The sequence below is a fragment of the Cucurbita pepo genome, chromosome LG08 (assembly GCF_002806865.2).
Source record: "Cucurbita pepo subsp. pepo cultivar mu-cu-16 chromosome LG08, ASM280686v2, whole genome shotgun sequence".
NCBI classification, from domain to species: domain Eukaryota; kingdom Viridiplantae; phylum Streptophyta; class Magnoliopsida; order Cucurbitales; family Cucurbitaceae; genus Cucurbita; species Cucurbita pepo.
In genome coordinates this window covers 5,223,919-5,243,518 of record NC_036645.1, presented here as the reverse complement: position 1 = coordinate 5,243,518, position 19,600 = coordinate 5,223,919, and the positions used below count along the sequence as shown (strand labels likewise).

At 38.0% G+C, this 19,600-nt stretch overlaps 3 protein-coding genes across 3 annotated transcripts in view; 1 reads left to right on the top strand and 2 right to left on the bottom strand.

Moving 5' to 3' along the window:
• Positions 1-198: 198 nt before the first annotated feature.
• LOC111800105 (uncharacterized protein At3g03773-like) lies at positions 199-1,051 on the bottom strand. The gene is made up of 3 exons (XM_023683684.1): positions 1,037-1,051; positions 752-973; positions 199-466 (listed from the first exon to the last, which is right to left on the bottom strand). Exons 1-3 carry the CDS (start codon positions 1,049-1,051, stop codon positions 269-271), a joined length of 435 nt encoding a protein of 144 aa, XP_023539452.1. The 3' UTR covers positions 199-268.
• Positions 1,052-10,920: 9,869 nt separating this feature from the next.
• On the bottom strand, positions 10,921-12,229 carry LOC111800104 (LOB domain-containing protein 20-like). Its single transcript, XM_023683683.1, has 2 exons — positions 11,852-12,229; positions 10,921-11,488 (listed from the first exon to the last, which is right to left on the bottom strand). The coding sequence occupies exons 1-2, from the start codon at positions 12,227-12,229 to the stop codon at positions 11,141-11,143; spliced, it is 726 nt and encodes a 241-aa protein (XP_023539451.1). The 3' UTR covers positions 10,921-11,140.
• A 5,783-nt stretch (positions 12,230-18,012) lies between these two features.
• Positions 18,013-19,600, top strand: part of LOC111799648 (50S ribosomal protein L25) — a 2,824-nt gene continuing 1,236 nt past the window's right edge. Inside the window, exons 1-2 of the mRNA XM_023683074.1 lie at positions 18,013-18,709; positions 19,095-19,224. Of these exons, the coding sequence (XP_023538842.1) occupies positions 18,281-18,709; positions 19,095-19,224 (559 nt within the window). The 5' untranslated portion in view covers positions 18,013-18,280. The remainder of the gene's footprint in view (positions 18,710-19,094; positions 19,225-19,600) is intronic.

The following is a 19,600-nucleotide window of genomic DNA, read 5'->3' as shown; positions in this document are numbered from 1 at the left end:
TTGAAAACTCAAATTGTTGAGTGGAAAAGGGAGCAACTCATAACCAATATCTTCCTATCTGGTATGAAAATTTATGGGTTCAGCTGATTAGAGTGTTCTTATGGCACATATGGTCCACAAAGCTTTTATCTAACTTCTTCCTTTTATAGGTTTCTTGAAATGGTTATCATTCATGCTCTAAGCTGGTGTAAATGCTTCTTTTCTCCTTTCACAAGCTCTTATCTAACTTGGTTTAGAATTGGGGTTTCCTCCTTTTTGTATATTCCATCTACATGCCTAAGTAAAGCATATGTGATATATGTAAGAACTTACAGTCTGACTCATCCTCATCACACCATTTGCTCCAATCAACCTTCAAGTATGGAGCAGGTTTTTCTTCTGTTTTCAGCAGTCTTTTCCACCACCCTTTTTGTTCTTTTTGTACAGAGAAAATGATGTTCCTCAAACCAACCTTAGTTTTACAGCCCTGTATCAAGCAAAGAGAGAACTGATGCATAAGCATTAAGCAAAAGGACTTCTAAAAATAACACAGAATTGATGCCACTTTTTTTAAAAGTTAAAAAGTTCAAATCCCATATAGTAGTCTAAGAACCACGACTCTCCATAATGGTATGATACTGTCCACTTTGAGCATAAACTCATGATCATTCCCTAAATTAGCCAATGTGGGACTCCCTCCCAACAATGCTCAACAAAAAGATATGGTGTAAGATCAATAATAGACCCATCAAAATGTTAGTGAGTAGCTCACCTGAGGCACTATGGACCCGAAGAGTTCCAAAGTGAAGTCAAAAGATGCGCCGTGCAGCCCCTTCGCTGAGAAGCTGAAAACCCCGTGAGGTTCACACTTGACAGAAATATCTTTGGCATCAGGTAAAGCAACAGTGAGATAAAGCTTATCAGAACGCTGAGCCCATAGAACCTCCGGGTTACGGCTACTGCATACACGAGAAAATCTATGGTGATGACTTGACTACTACCTTCTTCTACCAAGGCGATCAAAACCCCAACTCCATCCATTTCAACCCACATTTACCAGTCTTGCAACCATTCAAACATATTACAGACGACATCATCTACAAGCATCGGTCCAGAAAAAAGAAAACATCATTCCAACTTAAAGAATATAAAACGTCACATTGTTCTAAGCGCAACAAATGGCGAATAATCAGAATCAGAAATGGCTAAAGATAATCAAATGCACGACTGGAACATGTGAAGAAACAGTAAAATTAGCAGAACATACCTCATTCTGAGGACGAACAGAGGAGAAAAGGAGGGGATTGATCCTTAGAAAGGATGTTGAAGACAATCGAGAGAAACCCTTCTCGGTTACACTGGAGGAGGAGCCTGAAGGGTTGTTATTAACACCCTGGGGCTTCGTGCATGTACATTTTTGGTCGGAGGAAGATTGGATTCTTTGGGTTTTAAGTTCTCTTCCTTTTCGCTGGTTATTAACACAAATTTGAAAGTTCAATAATCTATGCTCTTGATCAAATGGTGGAACAAATCTTGATCAAATGGTGGAACAAATCTTGAAAAGAAAAAATGAGTGTCATACTACATAATATACATAATATAAATATTATTGATAGTCAAATACATGCCTTATATTGAAATATGATTCAAAGTATTCAGAAATGAAATATGATTTAGAGGGGTAGATATATGATTTAAATATTCAAACTAATGAGATTTTAGGAGATTTAAGGGGATTGTAGGTAGATTTGAATTTACCTAGATTTACATATTTACTATTTTTGTTCCTGTGCATAAGCTATAAATACTCGGATTGTGCAAGTAAGGAGTGAGAAAACAATAATAAGCATTGCAGCTTTGATCTATTTTATCTATCCCTATCTCTTTCACTATCCCTTTTCCAACGTAGAGCCAGTTCGTTCAATACAAGGGTGAGTGATTATTTTCTTTCACAAAACAAAATTGGCAGTAGCTGGTTTTTCTTCCTCTGCACCGTTGTCCAACTTAGAGCCAGTTCGTTCAATACAAGGGTGAGTGATTATTTTCTTTCACAAAACAAAAATGGCAGTAGCTGGTTTTTCTTCCTCTGCACCGTTGTTACCCATCTTTAATGGTGAGAAATATGAGTGGTGGAGCATCAAGATTGTTACCAATCTTTAATGGTGAGAAATATGAGTGGTGGAGCATCAAGATGAAGACCTTGCTTAGATCGCAGGAGCTATGGGACTTGGTGGAGCACGGGTTCGTTGATCTATTTGAACCCACAATAGAAGAAAAGGAGAGACTAAGAGAAACCAAGAAAAACGATGNAGAAAAAAGAAAACATCATTCCAACTTAAAGAATATAAAACGTCACATTGTTCTAAGCGCAACAAATGGCGAATAATCAGAATCAGAAATGGCTAAAGATAATCAAATGCACGACTGGAACATGTGAAGAAACAGTAAAATTAGCAGAACATACCTCATTCTGAGGACGAACAGAGGAGAAAAGGAGGGGATTGATCCTTAGAAAGGATGTTGAAGACAATCGAGAGAAACCCTTCTCGGTTACACTGGAGGAGGAGCCTGAAGGGTTGTTATTAACACCCTGGGGCTTCGTGCATGTACATTTTTGGTCGGAGGAAGATTGGATTCTTTGGGTTTTAAGTTCTCGTTCCTTTTGGCTGGTTATTAACACAAATTTGAAAGTTCAATAATCTATTAAATATGCTCTTGATCAAATGGTGGAACAAAATGGTGGAACAAATCTTGAAAAGAAAAAATGAGTGTCATACTACATAATATAAATATAAATGATAGTCAAATACATGCCTTGTATTGAGATATGATTTAAAGTATTCAAAAATGAAATATGATTTAGAGTGGTTGATATATGATTTAAATATTCAAACTAACAATATTTTAGGAGATTTTAGGGGATTGTGAGTAAATTTGAATTTACCTAGATTTCCATGATTTACTATTTCTGTTCCCGTGCATAAGCTATAAATACTGGGATTGTGTAAGTAAGGATTGAGAAAACAATAATAAGCACTCCAGCTTTGATCTATTTTTTCTATTCCTATCTCTTTCACTATCCCTTTCCAACACTTTTGGTATCAGAGCCAAGTTCGTTCAATACAAGGGTGAGTGATTATTTTCTTTCACAAAACAAAAATGGCAGTAGCTGGTTTTTCTTCCTCTGCACCGTACCGTTGTTATCAATCTTTAATGGTGAGAAATATGAGTGGTGGAGCATCAAGATGAAGACCTTGCTTAGATCGCAGGAGCTATGGGACTTGGTGGAGCATGGGTTCGTTGATCTATTTGAACCCACAATAGAAGAAAATGAGAGACTAAGAGAAACCAAGAAAAACGATGCCAAGGCTCTATTTATTATTCAGCAAGCAGTTCATGAGACTATTTTTCCACGAATTGCAGCAGCAACCACATCAAAGCAGGCATGGTCAATTCTACAGAAGGAGTTTCTAGGAGATTCAAAGGTCATGGCAGTGAAATTGCAATATCTAAGACGTGATTTTGAAACTCTACTCATGACGAATGGCGAATCAATTGCTGATTTTTTGTCAAGAGCAATGGCAATAGTCAGTCAGATGCGTACCTATGGAGAGAAAATTTCAGACGAAACAATTGCTGCAAAAGTGTTGAGAAGTTTGACTCCAAAGTTCGACCATCTGGTGGCTGCTATAGAAGAAGCTAAAGATCTATCAATACTCTCTCTTGATGAACTGATGGGATCGCTTCAGGCTCATGAGTCAAGAATCAATAGAGCATCAGAAAAGAATGAAGAAAAGACACTACAAGTGAAGGAGACAACCAACAACGAAGGCAATGAAAGAGAAAATATGCATTTAGCAGGTAGAAGTCGTGTAAGAGGAGGATTTCGCAGCNTCCTCAAATTTGTCAAAAGCTTGATGAAAAATCTGAAAAATGCATTTTCATTGGCTTTTGCACTCAATCAGAGGCATATAAATTATTCAACCCCATCAGTGAAAAGATTTTAGTTAGAAGGGATGTGATATTTAATGAAAACGTGAGTTGGGATTGGAGTAAAGAACATGAGCAGCAAAAGATTACAGTTGAAGTTTCCCCAAATGAAGAGACAAGGGTCAACTCCAGTGCATCTCCCAGTGCCTCCACTGCAACACAAAATGTGTCAAATTCATCATCTTCAGCATCACTAAACAGCGATTCTTCTCTTGAAGAACTTTCGGATGAGACACCTCCAAAGAAGTATAAATCTTTAACTGACATATATGCATCATGTCAGTTTGCTCTTACTATTTCAGACCCTATGAATTATGAAGAAGCAACTGAAAAAGAAGACTAGAAGAAAGCCATGGCAGTAGAGATGCAGTCTCCATGGGATATGGTCGACTTGTCAAACAAAAAGTTCTATGAAGATTTACATGGGACATGCAGCCCATTGTTGTGGCCTGTTTATCAATTTGATGGAGATNGCAGAAGAAGAAGAAAAGCTGTTTATGGCGTACATGGATACTAATCCGAAAAAATGTTACTTACGGTTTGTTAATAGCGGATGCTCGAACCATATGACAGGCACCAAATCCTTATTCAAAGAGCTTGATGAGACCCAAAAAATTAAGGCGCAACTTGGAAATACAAAAGAGATGCAAGTTGAAGGAAAAGGNGAATCAAGGTGGAGTGTTGAGATATGATTCAAAGTATTCACAATGAAGATATGATTTAAAGTAGTTGAGATATGATTAAACTACCAAGATTTTAGGAGATTGTTAGTAAATTTGAATTTATCTAGATTTTCATGATTTACTATTTCTGGTCTANATGATAAGATAAAACAATTAGATAATGTTCAATTTGTACTTGATTTNGTGATTGTGTATCCCTCTAAGCATTGAGTTAGAAAACAATAATAAAGCATGTCAGCTTTGATCTATTTTATCTATTCCTATCTCTTTCACTATCCCTTTTCCAACATNTCAGAAATCAGGCCATAAAGTTCAAATTACCATGACTTCAAATAAGATGTTTTCACTTGATGTTTCTAACATTATGGCATCTCAGATATGGACATCTTCATATGAACGGCCTGAAAATACTTAGGGATAAAGGTATGGTTTTCGGATTACCAAGAATTGACTCAACTAATTTATGTGAAGGATGCATTTATGGCAAGCAGACTAGGAAGTTCTTTCCTGTTGGAAAAGCTAAAAGAGCTTCACATTGTCTAGAACTAATTCATGCTGATTTATGTGGGCCAATGCAAACGAAGTCCTTGGGTGGGAGTATATACTTTTTACTATTCATTGATGACTATAGTCGCATGAGCTGGGTTTACTTCCTACAACATAAGTCAGAAACTTTTCAGAAGTTCCAGATTTTTAAAGCTATGGTAGAGAACCAAAGTGGCTGTCACATTAAAGTTCTTCGCACAGACAGAGGTGGCGAGTTCATATCTAAAGATTTCAATCTCTTTTGTGAAGAAGAGGGCATCCAAAGGGAATTAACAGCTCCCTACACTCCAGAACAGAATGGAATCGCTGAACGAAAAAATCGAACTATTGTGGAGATGGCAAGAAGTATGTTACAAGCAAGGAGACTTCCAAACCAATTTTGGGCAGAAGCCGTAGCAACATCTGTTTATCTATTAAACATCTCACCAACAAAGGCGGTTATGAATCGAACTCCTTATGAAGCATGACATGGAAGGAAACCATCTGTAAGTCATTTACGAATCTTTGGTTGTGTTGCTTATACTTTGAAACATCCTCAAATTTGTCAAAAGCTTGATGAAAAATCTGAAAAATGCATTTTCATTGGCTATTGTACTCAATCAAAGGCATATAAATTATACAACCCCATCCATGAAAAGATTTTAGTTAGAAGGGATGTAATATTTAATGAAAACGTGAGTTGGGATTGCAGTAAAGAACAGGAGCAGCAAAAGATTACAGTTGAAGTTTCCCCAAATGAAGAGATAAGGGTCAACTCCAGTGCATCCACTGCAACACAGTGTGTCAAATTCATCATCTTCAGCATCATTGAACATCAATTTTTCTCTTGAAGAACTTTCAGATGAGACACCTCCAAGGAAGTATAAATCTTTAACTAACATATATGCATCATGTCAGTTTGCTCTTACTATTTCAGACCCTATGAATTATGAAGAAGCAACTGAAAAAGAAGACTAGAAGAAAGCCATGGCAGTAGAGATGCAGTCTCCATGGGATATGGTCGACTTGTCAAACAAAAAGTTCTATGAAGATTTACATGGGACATGCAGCCCATTGTTGTGGCCTGTTTATCAATTTGATGGAGATTTACAAGAAGAGGTTTATGTAACACCGCCAAAGGGATTCATAGAGGAAGACAAAGAAACAAAGGTATACAAGCTGAGACAGACATGGTACGGGTTAAAGCAGACATACTTACGAAGGCCTTGTCAAAAGAAAAGCTATGTACTTGACATCTGCAACTTTGAATCAAGGTGGAGTGTTGAGATATGATTCAAAGTATTCACAATGAAGATATGATTTAAAGTAGTTGAGATATGATTAAACTACCAAGATTTTAGGAGATTGTTAGTAAAGTTGAATTTATCTAGATTTTCATGATTTACTATTTCTGGTCTAGTGTATAAGCTATAAATACTGGGATTGTGTATCTATCTAAGCATGGAGTTAGAAAACAATAATAAAGCATGTCAGCTTTGATCTATTTTATCTATTCCTATCTCTTTCACTATCCCTTTTCCAACATTAAGAACCTACTTAACAACCACGATACTCAAGAAAGACTAAGAAAGCTTACCAAGCCTACTAGCTATTAAATTTCAAAGGACCACAACCCCTAAACGTAAAACTAACACCCGGGACAATCCTCCTCCATGACCATGCAACTCTCGGTCGCTCCCCCACCTCGATCAGTAGTCAGCAGTCACCTTAAAAAGGAAAGTAGAATTTGGTGAGTATAAACATACTTAGTAAGCAACCTATTGTAGGCTCTAATCTCATCCTTCACCTAATTAGCTACCACAGAGTTTACTTTGGATTCTAAGAAGTTTAGGCATTGGTTCTACAATTATCTAAGTTTCTAGGGAGGTCTAGAAGTTTCAATTAGTTCTCTAACTTGTCACTAACCTCTAAGATGTTCACCTTTTTTGGCAGCATGGATCTACTGGATGGTGTAACAAGTGGACCAACGTTTTTGTTCTTCCAACTTAGTCAACTTACATTGTCTTGTAAGTGAATGACTGGTATCCTGGATGGAGGTGCGACCTCGTCATATATCATAGAACAATATGACATCATCTATCGAAATATTTATGTGTAAGGTTAACTGGAGATCCTTCCACAGGAACAATAAATTTAGAAAGTTTGGGGGAGCAACCTCGTGTGTGAAAGTACTGAGTCTGCATGTGTGGTCTCTCATTCCCTCTCAAGATGGGTTTAGAAAACCCCTAGGCATTTTCACATGATGGTACCTAGTCACCTTGACGATACTAGCTCATGTATACCTACTGCTTGTTAGGGGTGCTACAAGTTCAACCTAGGTCGTTGATAGCCTAATGGCGTACTATAGAAAATAGGAGGTAAAGACTTTAGTGATATCGTTCACACTTCTAGTAGGCCTAGTAAGCTTTTTTAGGATTCCTTGAGCATCGTAGAGGCTAATTAAGTTCTTAGGACATCTAGGCGGTTAAATCTCGAACTCTCATTTTCAAGACTCTCTAGACTAGCTCCTCGGGGCTAATATGGTTTTGAGAGTACTGTTAAAGATCACATATTTGTTTAGATTGCTGTCAATTAGTATCTAATTAAATCTCCGTTAGGAGTTAGATTTACTTTTGATTTGATTTGTTTACTGGTTTGTTACCAAAGTTTCTGCAAATTTTTAGGTAGATTTTCTAAATACCTTTTTGTATTCTCTGTATATATAGAGTATTCTTGCTCTTCATAATTCAATTATCTCATCAATCATTCAATCAATCCCTCTTTCACTAACAATTGGTATCAGAGCTATCTTCTTAAAGGATCTGTGAGATCAATATGGGAGAAGAATCCAGTTTTTCCGCTGTTGCACCACCAGTTTTCGATGGAGACAATTATCAATTGTGGGCAGTTCGTATGGAGACTTATTTGGAGGTCTTGGATCTTTGGGAAGCAATAGAAGAGAATTACGAGGTCCCTCCGCTTACAACAAATCCTACTGTAGCACAAATCAAATTACATAAGGAAAAGAAGACAAGGAAATCAAAGGCGAAAGCTTGCCTATTTGCTGCTGTATCTCAAATGATCTTCATGCGAATAATGTCCTTCAAAATAGCAAAAGAAATCTGGGATTATCTCAAGGCTGAATATAAAGGAGATGAGAGGATTCGTGGAATGAAAGCCCTGAATTTGATCAGGGATTTCGAGTTACAGAAGATGAAGGAGTCAGAGTCGGTGAAAGAGTACTCTGACAGACTTCTCAATATCACCAACAAGGTGAGATTGCTTGGTTCTGTATTAAATGATTCCAGGATCGTTGAAAAGCTGCTAGTCACTATTCCAGAGAAGTTTGAAGCCACCATTACTACTCTAGAGAACACCAAAGACTTGTCAAAGATTTCTCTTACAGAGCTCTTGAATGCTTTACAAGCACAAGAGCAAAGGAGGTCTATGAGGCAAGAAGGGGTGATTGAAGGTGCCTTACTTGTTAAGCATCAAGACAGCAGCAGGTATAAAAACAATAAAAATTTCAAAAATCAATTGACGTATGGAGATTCATCTGCCAATTATCAGAAGACAAAAGAAGGAGGTTTCAAAAAATCCTATCCACCTTGCCGCCATTGTGAGAAGAAAGGTCATCCACCATACAAGTGTTGGAGAAGACCTGACGCCTTCTGCTCCAAATGCAATCAACTTGGACGTGAAGCTGTGATCTGCAAAAACAAAGATCAGGTGAAAGAAGTAGATGCATAGGTAATTGATCAAGAAGAAGAAGAAGATCAATTGTGTATGGTCACTTCTTCCTCAAGCAAAGAATCAAGCGAGAGCTGGTTGATTGACAGTGGGTGCACAAATCACATGACATATGACAAGGAGTCTTTTGAGGAATTAAGAGACACCGAAGATAAGAGAGTGAGGATTGGCAATGGTGAACACTTGGAAGTCAAGGGAAAAGGCATAGTAGCTATAACAAGTTATGAATGTACAGATGTTTTATTCGTACCTAAAATTGATCAAAATATCTTAAGTGTTGGCCCTTACTTGATAAAGGCCATAAAGTGTTGTTTGAGAATAAGTAGTGCTTGATCAAAGATGTTAGTGGCAAAGACTTGTTCCATGTCAAAATGGAAGGAAAAAGCTTTGCTCTAAATCCGACGGCCTTTATATCCAGAGTTAGTGCCACTGAGATTTGGCACAAAAGACTTAGACACTTTCTTCATTGAGGTTTGCTTCAGATCCAATCAAAGAAGCTGGTAGAAGAACTCACTGACATTGATGAGAACATGCCTCCTGGACGTACTTGTAATTTTGGGAAGCAACATAGGCAACCCTTTCCTAAACAGGCATGGAGAGGCTCGAAAAAGCTGCAACTGGTTCATACTAATTTTTGTGGTCCTCAGCGAACACCATCATTAAATGGTAATCTTTATTACATTGCTTTTATTAATGAACTAACAAGAATGTGTTGGATATTCTTGCTGAAGCAAAAGTCAGAAGTTGCGGGTGTATTTTGGAAATTCAAAGCCAAAGTTGAGAATGAAGGTGCATGCTTGATTCAGACTATAAGATCAGATAATAGCAAGGAGTACACTTCAGAAACTTTTAACAGGTTTTATGAAGAGGCTGGAATTGAACATCAATTGACAACACCATACACTCCTCAACAGAATGGCGTCAGTGAAAGGAGGAATAGATTCATAATGGAGATGACGAGATGCATGCTTCATGAGAAGGATCTTCCAAAACGTTTTTGGGGAAAAGCAGCAAACACTATTATGTGCTTGCAAAATCGAATTTCAACAAAAGCTGTGAAGGACCTGACACCATTTGAAGTTTGGTATGGTTACAAACCTTCTTTAAAGTTCCTTAGAGTATTGGGGTGTCTTTGCTTCACTTACATTCCACAGGTCAAGTTTGATAAGCTTGACAAAAAGGTAGAAGCTGACATTTTTATTGGGTATAGCACTATATCAAAAGCTTACGGAGTTTTTCAACCACACATTAGTTGTGTTATTGTGAGCCGAGATGTTCATTTTGCTGTAAATGAGCAATGAAATTGTGAAGAACTGACGAAGGTGAATCAAATTTCTAATGCACCAAACAATTTAATCTTTGGTAGCATGTTAGAAGAGTCTGAAGATGAACGACAAGATGCTTTGGTTGATGATGCACCTGTCCAAGGAGAAGCTTTCAGTGATCGAGAAAAATAAAATCTGGGAGTTGGTTGATCGACCTCTAAACAGAAAGATAATTGGAGTAGGATGGGTGTTAAAAAAAAAAAACCTTGGAGTTCACGACATCTAAACAAGGAGGAGTGTTAAAGATCACATATTTGTTTAGATTGCTGTCAGTTAGTATCTAATTAAATCTCCGTTAGGAGTTAGATTTACTTTTGATTTGATTTGATTTGTTTACTGGTTTGTTACCAAATTTTCTGTAAATTTTTAGGTAGATTTTCTAAATATGTTTTTGTATTCTCTGTATATATAGATAAAATATTCTTGCTCTTCATAATTCAATTATCTAATCAATCATTCAATCAATCTCTCTTTCAATCAATCCCTCTTTCACTAACAAGTACTAGGGTCTTGACCTAATAGTGATTAAATTTAGTAGGTCAAAACCTGCTAATATCTAACAAAATTGAATCAACTTAAGTACAACTCATCAATCCGTTAGCTTTTTTACTTTAAAAAATTGAATAGCCTGAACGAAGCTTCGAACATTTAATACTGATTGAATCGACTAGATTTAATTACTTCGATTTTATTTTCTTTCAATCACAACTAGCACAGCTACTTTTAAAGTAGAACATTGACTTCAAAACTTGATTCCATTGGTTTTCTTTTCCTCCAACATTGATTCTATCTCAATGTTAGCAGGAAAAGCTGATGGAAAATGACTTCAATGTTATTCTTGGCGAAGGCATTGGTTTACGAATTGAAAATGAAGGTAAAGGGACTGGATCATCGTGGACGGAGTAGGTCGTCGGCGAAGATGGTAGGGAGCTGGCTATTTTCCTCGTCTTCCTCGTCTTCAATGGATCGGCGGGGGAGATGGAGAGGCTCCAAGTGATGGGGAGATGGGGCAGTCTCCGCCGGAAGGTCATAATTGGAAGCAAAACTGCTCAAATTGATTGCATTATGAGCGGAGGTGGAGGCTGAGACAGAGATGGAGGAGTTGTTGGAGTATGCGGGCTGCAGCTGCACTCCCACTTGCGGTGGCTGCGAGTTCTGAATTGCACTTGCAAATGCCAACCTGCTGCTTATTAATTGACTTTGAACCGCCGCAAGCTCCGCTTGCAGAGATGCCACCTGAAATTCATAAATATATTTCAATTTTAATTTTTCTAAATATTTTTCGAAACAATTCTTAGAAATAATACTGAAAGCTTGATTAATAATTTACAAAAACAGAAAATATTTTTGAAAAATTCAAATTTATCCAAATTAATGTGTTTAAAGTAGTATAAAAATTTATTCAAGTATATAATTTATAAATATATTTTTTTTCCATGATTATAATTTTATTAAAATTTTGCGTAAATATCTTCGTTATTGGTAAGGAAGCAACAACAAAATTTACGAACTTATCTATAATTTCTCTTGAAAAATATGTATCAATAAATAATATGTAATAAAATATTGTTAGTTTAAAATATCAAAGGAAAAGAAGACCTGTTGTTGAAGGGCAAGTACAGTTGAGACACAGCCATAGACAGGGTCGGAGAGTCTAGCCTGAGCTTCATAAGAAATGGTAACGACGGCGTCGTTCCGGCGACTGAGCGGAATATGAAGCAGCAGCTTCGATACATTACTTGCTCCAAACACCTTATGCACGGCGGCAAAGCGAGCAACGCCCTGATCGGAGGCGAAATGAGGTGCAAAGATGCAGCCATTGACGCATTTTCTACGGAGAAACTTGCAGGCACCACAGGGAGCAGTGGCAGCCCCGATGTCGGTAGGGGTGGTGGAGGTGGTGTCGGTGTTGGCAGCGGAGGAGGTACGTTTGCCAAGGTCTTTCCGGCGAGGGAATTGGTGATCAGCATCAGCCATGTGAAGGCAATGAAGAAGGAATTATTGTAGGGATTGGTTTTATAAAGAGAGAGGGCCACGTTAGTCTCGTGGGAAAGGTTGGCGAAAATGAGGAAGTTTCTTTTGAATAATCGCTTTCTAGAGACGTTATGAATGGGTTGGTGAAGGGAGGGAAATGTGAAGAGCGGGGTGGTGTGAGATGCACGTGCAAAGGGAGTGACTTCTTCTTCTTCTCTCTCTCTCTCTCTCTATCTCTAATATAACGTTTAGTTTTCCATTCCTTAAAAGTTAGATGATATAATGATGAAGAAATGACCACAAGGTTTGTGCTGTCCTTGACGTGTGGGATGGATGATCATTGAGTTTGGGCAACCTTTATATACAATACGAAAATTAACACTACCTTCCAATATTTTNCCAAAATTAACACTGGTTCCAATATTTTCGGATCGGTTAGATTGGTAATTCAAATAACTTGATATTGTTTTACAGCTCAATTTAACCTTCTATTTTAAGTTGAGTTGTGGAGTGTCTGATGATGGGCATTGTGAGGAGTGTGATATAAAAGGAATGGATATAGAATTAGTCAAGCTATGTAGGTCGGATTTTGTCCAATAACCCACTTAAGCTCATGCTCACACCACGAAGCCCACAACTTACGCTCGACCTAGGCACATTGCAGCAGTCCACGATCGAATATCCTTTGCGGCCCAAATGCACACGGTCAGGGAACACAATTCGTGACGCCCACACTTGACTAGAAGTTTGCGCCTCAACCCGGTTCACGACCCGTGCGTGTCATCTCCCCCTAGCGACATGTGTCACTGTCTGTAATCACCGACTCCTTGGCTTATGCTGCAACGTTAACGGCTTGACGGCTCCGCGGCATAGCTAAAAATCTAACTATCCGACACGGTTTGGTATAGACAATTTGATACCATCCCCTACATCTTTTTACTATCGCGGAGCTGAAATTGACTTTATTTAAGGCTATTAAGGTCAATATGATATCTGATTGCTTAAATTCAAGTGGAATGAAGTTAGAAAATGTGAATGGTTAACGAAATTAGATGGATATTCTAATAGGAAAACACCTCGACGATACTTGAAATAGCTTTGAGGGACGAAATCATGCATTCGATTTTAGGGAGAACGTCGGTGAAAGTCATCCAAGTAAGTGACATTACTATTGACATGGTTAGAATTTTTTTTCTATATGATGACACGTGTCCCGTGGATCTGTACGTGTCATATGCTTGATAGGTGCGAGATGTTTATGAAATGACATATCTATGATATGACTATGATATGATGTGTTGGTGATATAATATATGTTATGATATGATATGTTTGACGATGTTGTACACGTTATGATATGATTTATGGTATGATACGTGCGTAATATGATATGGTATGTTGAAGGATATGTTATATGCATGATATGATATAACACGATGTATGACAGGCATGATACATAATAAATATGTTTTGACATGATATACAACCCCGAAATATGTTTTAAAGTTATGTTATAAAAATGATATGATATGAAAAAAAATGGAAGGGGTTGTTTTATATGGTTTCATAAATGAAAAATGTTGGGACCTCATGCATCATTGTATCTTACATGCGTTGGGGAATTATCCCCTTTACGATGAGTACGGACGCGTATGTTATGGAAAGAAAAAATGATCATTGTATTTATCATAATGCTACAACGGTTACTATTCCTACCGAGTGTTTGACAATAGCACCATAAAATGCTAGCCCGACCAGGCAAGGGGCCCAAGAGGTGTGCAAATTGACTAGTGGTCCATACTCGCACATATGGGCAAATAGTAAAGGCACATCCAATGACCCATTAGGATAGTTACCTAAGAGAATACGATTTTAAATGATAGGTCCCATTCATGATTCCATGTGTTTGCATCCAGCACCAATAGTGGGATCATTTACTGAATATTTCTTAAAAATACTAAAGCCACGTGCTACTTCTATTTTCCAAGTAAAGGCAAGGCACCCTGCACGGTTGACGGCGACATCACAACTTTAAAAACCATGACACATGCATAGGGTAATCGTATTTAATTTCGTAAACTATAGGTAAGTATAGGATATTTCTGTTTTATTTTTACTTATGTCTATTTTAATTTTCCATTGTTTTGTTTTAAAGACCTTTTATTAAACATGTAAGTCCATGACAATATTTTATGAATATGTTTCAAATGATTAATTCCGCATAAAATGGTTAAGTTATGTACATGGTAGCAACTTTAGGTTAGTAAAAATCTAGCTCCTTACAGTTGATATTAGAGCTCTTAGGTTATAAATTCTATAGACTAACCTACTAAGTAGGTTTGACATGTTCCATGGTCCCACCGTCGATGCCTCGTCACTGTCAGGTATGTCATGCATAAGATAAGAAGAAGAAAAAAAAAAATCTCTTCCATTGTGTATACTATGATTGCTTACTATTATATTAATGATTGTAGTATGATGGTTGACTTAATTGTATGTTTATATGCTTGCCAAATTGTCTACTTATGTAATATGATGCGAATTACTATAGTGAATAATAGACTTTGAGGAAAACAACATTTTTTTTTAGAAGTATGCCGCCTAGAGGACGTCGAGGAAGAGGACGACCCCCTATTAGAGAAAGGGGTAGAGGTGAAGGAAGCCGACCCCGCGAGGGCTCAGTAACTTGTACAGATGTAGCTGCGTCACGGGTGAATATGATGTGTGAATCATTCCATGTCATGATGCAAACAATAGTGGCCACCCAACAAGCCAATAGCTCGCAATACATACGAGGGTCAAGATAGTTATGAGATTTCAAGCGGTATGTCCCGCATACCTTCAGCAGGACTGCTGGAGACCCAACAGAGGCACAGGTATGCTATCGTCAATGGAGACGATTTTCTTATTAATGGATTGCCCAGATGATCAAAAGGTGTCCTTTGCATCATTCATGCTGAAAGAAGACGCAAAATTGTGGTAGATGGATAACCAAGAAATTCTTAGCCTCGATGGAAGTGCAATACCATGGTCTCGCTTCAAAGAGGTATTCTTGAAGCAATATTACCCAAAGGTAGTCCGGCTCAGAAAACAACAAGAGTTCACCAATCTGACCCAGGGTGTACGTTCTGTGGATGACTACGCGAGGGAATTCATGAGGTTGAAGCAATTTGCGCCGTCATTAGTGGATATAAAACTAAAAATGGTTGAGAGGTTTGTCATAGGCTTGAATTCAGAAATTAGTAGAATGGTGGAAGTCATAGATCCTACCATGTATGAAGCTAACTTGAGGGTAGCTAAAGCCATGGAAAAACCTAAAGAAGAGGTAGGTCGAGAGTGAGTCGTTACTATCGGCCACAAATGATGGTACAAATAGATAAACTCACATCGACAACCACCAGCACATAAAGCTCGATACGCTGATAGACACCCTCCTCAATATGCAAACAAATATCCTAGAGACCAAGAAAGAGGCCAAGAAGGTGAGAAACCACTGTGTCGTGAATGTGGGAAACAACACTGGGGCAGATGTATGGTTAGATCTAGGACTTGTTTTCGGTTTGGTCACGAAGGTCACATTGTTAAATACTATATTGCGAAGAGGACAAAAAACCTCGTTGATCCACCAAGAAGCCCAGGTGGAGCAAAGAGACCTATGTAGACCCGCTATTAGGTAAGGGCATATGCATCCACCAGTAGGGACGTTAACAAATCGGACACAGTGGTGAGAGGTACACTATCCATCATGGGACATTACACTTTAACGATATTTGATTCAGACTCTATGTGTTCATTCATATATGTGTCATTTGTTAGTCAAGCAGGGTTTGAACTAGAACCTCTATTGAGTGTGTTACTATTAGTACCCAACGGGGTAGACTTAATTGCTAGAGATAGGGTAAAAGATGGGCAAGTAATAGTAGCAGGACAAACTTTAAGCGTAGATCTAATAGTTGTTAGGATGACAGATTTTGACGTAATACTATGGATGGATTGGTTAGCTAAAAACTATGTTAGTATATATTGTTACAAGAAGAATGTAGTATTCTCATTGCCATCAAGATCTAGTTTTAAGTTCAAGAGCGCATGTACTAGAGTTACCCCTAAACTATTTTTGATGATGAAGGCCAAAAGACTAATCCAACAAGGAGGGTGGACAAAATTAGTTTGTGTAGTAGATACAAAAGGGAAAGAGAAGACTATGGATACAGTACTATTAGTGAGTGAATCCCCAGACGTCTTTTCAGAGGATTCACTAGGAATTCCCCCTTCCTGAACAGTAGGCTTTGACATAGAACTTGAACCAAGAACTAGTCCCATTTCTAAAGTTTCTTATCGTATGGTGCCAGCAAAATTGAAGGAACTTAAAGTGTAGTTATAAGATCTACTGGACCAAAGCTTCATTCGTCCTAACATGTCCCCTTAAGGTGCACCGGTGCTATTTGTTAAGAAGAACGATAATTCGATACGTTGTTTGAATTCACAAAAAATGCACAAAACTCTACCCCTACTTCAATTTGGATCTCCTCATACAAGCATATCTGCTTCTTGATTCTTGAGCTTTATTTATTTATTTATTTATTTATTTATTATTTATTTTTTTTATTTTAATAAGTAGTTACCTTGAATTTTTCGTAAGACGTACTTGTGGGAATGACGTGGGAATGCTTTGAAACTATGATAATGACATTGTATGTTAGAAAAGATCATACTTAGACATCAGAAACATGATTTTAGAACTACAATTGTCGAAATGACTGATACACTGAAATAAGTTCCTAAGCCTGTTTGTTATAACTTAGATGGGTTAATTCGATTATGTTGAGCATGAGATAAGCCGATTGATTGTTTTACTTTGATTTACGTGATTTATGCTTGCTTATATGCTCTATAAAGTATAAATGTGAACTTTTGAGTGTGATTAGGGCCTATATGCCTTTAATGAACCAACATGTTTGCACTTATGATCTTTGTTAGAACGATTTAATGTGTTTAGTGTGACAAATGACTTAAGTGTCCTATATGGTGTTCTGAGCTAGAATATGGTCCAAAGATATGTCCAGACTTGAGTAGGACATGATGGATTATGAACGGTGGAAGACCCTTCAAAATTGGCCATAATGAGTTAAAAACACTTCCCTATCCCTTGTAGGGATTATTAGGGTTAACTAGCTAATTTTAATGGTAAACATCTTGATTATTTGGAGTTTACTTGTATACCAAGGGCAGACCTAGATTGGTCCTATTCAGTTAGTGCCTTGATATAAAAACGTAATGAGAAACTTGATGAGATTCAAGTGTATCAGTATCACATGTGGAAAGGAACTCGGGACCTCCCAAAGAGCTCCCGCTTCGCAAACTAGCTGAAGGGGGAAAGACTTTCTAAAACTTTTTTTTTTTTTTTTTTAAAGATTAAAGATAGTAACACTGCTTTTGAAGTCGGATATATTTTCCAAATATGGTACGAATTATTCTGTCCACATCTAACAATAAATGTTTTTATTTATTTATTTTTTTTTTTTTGTAAGTCTAAAAAATATTAACGAAACATTTGCTCAGACTATTAAAAAGTTTTAAAAGAATTACTAACTATTTTCATTAAAAAAAAAAAAAAAACTATACGGTTAATTTTAAATTTATAACTATATGGGTAATTTTAAACTTAAAACTTCTAAAAGTCCAAATATAAATTCCACGTATTTTTATTTAATTAGCATTTTTTTTAAAAAAAATGAAATTTAAACCGAAATGGAAAAGGCCTGTTAGCCCACAGCCCATATTGTGAAAAAAAAGCCGGAAAGAAGGGAGTACATCTTAACCCGCAGGTTCAGTCGACAACTCCAGCCGCCTCACCTCAAACTCTCGCTCTTATTTCACTCCAACGGCGACGGCACCAGCAGCCTGCGGCGAAGTCTCTGTCTCTGTCTCTGCAACCTCTACGGCCGTCTCGACGGAACTCACCTTCTACGAATTGACCTAAATCGGTACAATACCCCTTCAGATTTCTCCACTAAAACCCTCCCTTAAGCCCTTCCGTTCATCCTTCTCCGCCCAATGCTACGCTTCTACCACTCCCCTACTCTCTCAAGAGTCCTCCTCCTCCGGAGGTTTTCCTCCGCTGCCACCGCCACCGCTCCACCCCTTGATTCCGATCCCGAACCTTCATTTTCGTACTTGGAGGGTTTTCCGAAGCCAGATCCGAAGTACGCCGAGACAATCCTCGCCATTCCGCGCTCCATCTCCGGAAAGAACATTTCCGCTAAAGAGCGCAAGGTTGGCCGCGTTCCAAGCATCGTGTTCGAGCAAGAGGACGGTCAGCATGGCGGAAATAAGCGTCTCATATCTGTACGGACTAATCAAATTAGGAAGCTTGTAAATCATCTAGGTCGCTCTTTCTTCCTCTCCAGGCTTTTTGATCTCGAAGTTCGGTCCGAGTTCGAATCCGGGGATATTGTTGAGAAGGTTCGGGTCTTACCTCGGAAGGTACTCTATTATCTTGTCTGTAAGGACTAAATTTCGCTTAGGAACTTTCATGAAATTTCNCCTACCTCGGAAGGTACTCTATTATCTCGTCCTGTAAGGACTAAATTTCGCTTAGGAACTTTCATGAAATTTCCAACTTATTGAGTTTATGAGATGATTTATGAGGAGGATTAGAATAATTGATTGTTTCATGGTCGTAAAGGAGCTGAAAGCATTGTGCACACTGTAGTTTCAATGATCATTATATTTCATGTATATGTTTTGATTAATCAGAAGATAAGAAGATGGGTTTAGTTCAATTTTGATCATAAGTTAGTGTAAGATCTTGTGAGAATACATATAATATAATACCCATTCTGAACTTGCCCCATTCATGTTTGTTCAGATTCATCTTCATGCGGGAACAGATGCACCACTTAATGTTACTTTCATAAGGGCACCTTCACACGCTTTATTAAAAGTTGATGTACCTCTTGTTTTCCGAGGGGAAGATGTATGCCCTGGATTGAGGAAAGGTACTGCTGCAAGACTAAGTTCCTTTTATTTGATTTTCTTTAAAGTCTATAAATGTTATGCAGTAATTTATAAGATTTGAAGATATAATAGCTTTTTGTTCGGGTGGGATTTTGTGAGATCCCACATCGGTTGGAGAGGAGAACGAAACACCCTTTATAAGAGTGTGGAAACCTCTCCCTAGCAGACGCGTTTTAAAAACCTTGAGGGGAAGCCCGAAAGAGAAGCCTAAAGAGAACAATATTTGCTTGTGGTGGGCTTGGGTTGTTATAAATGGTATTATAGCCAGACACCGGGAGATGTGCGAGCGAGAAGGTTGAGCTCCCCGAAGGGGGTGGACACGGGGCGGTGTGCCAGCAAGAACGCTGAATCCCGAAG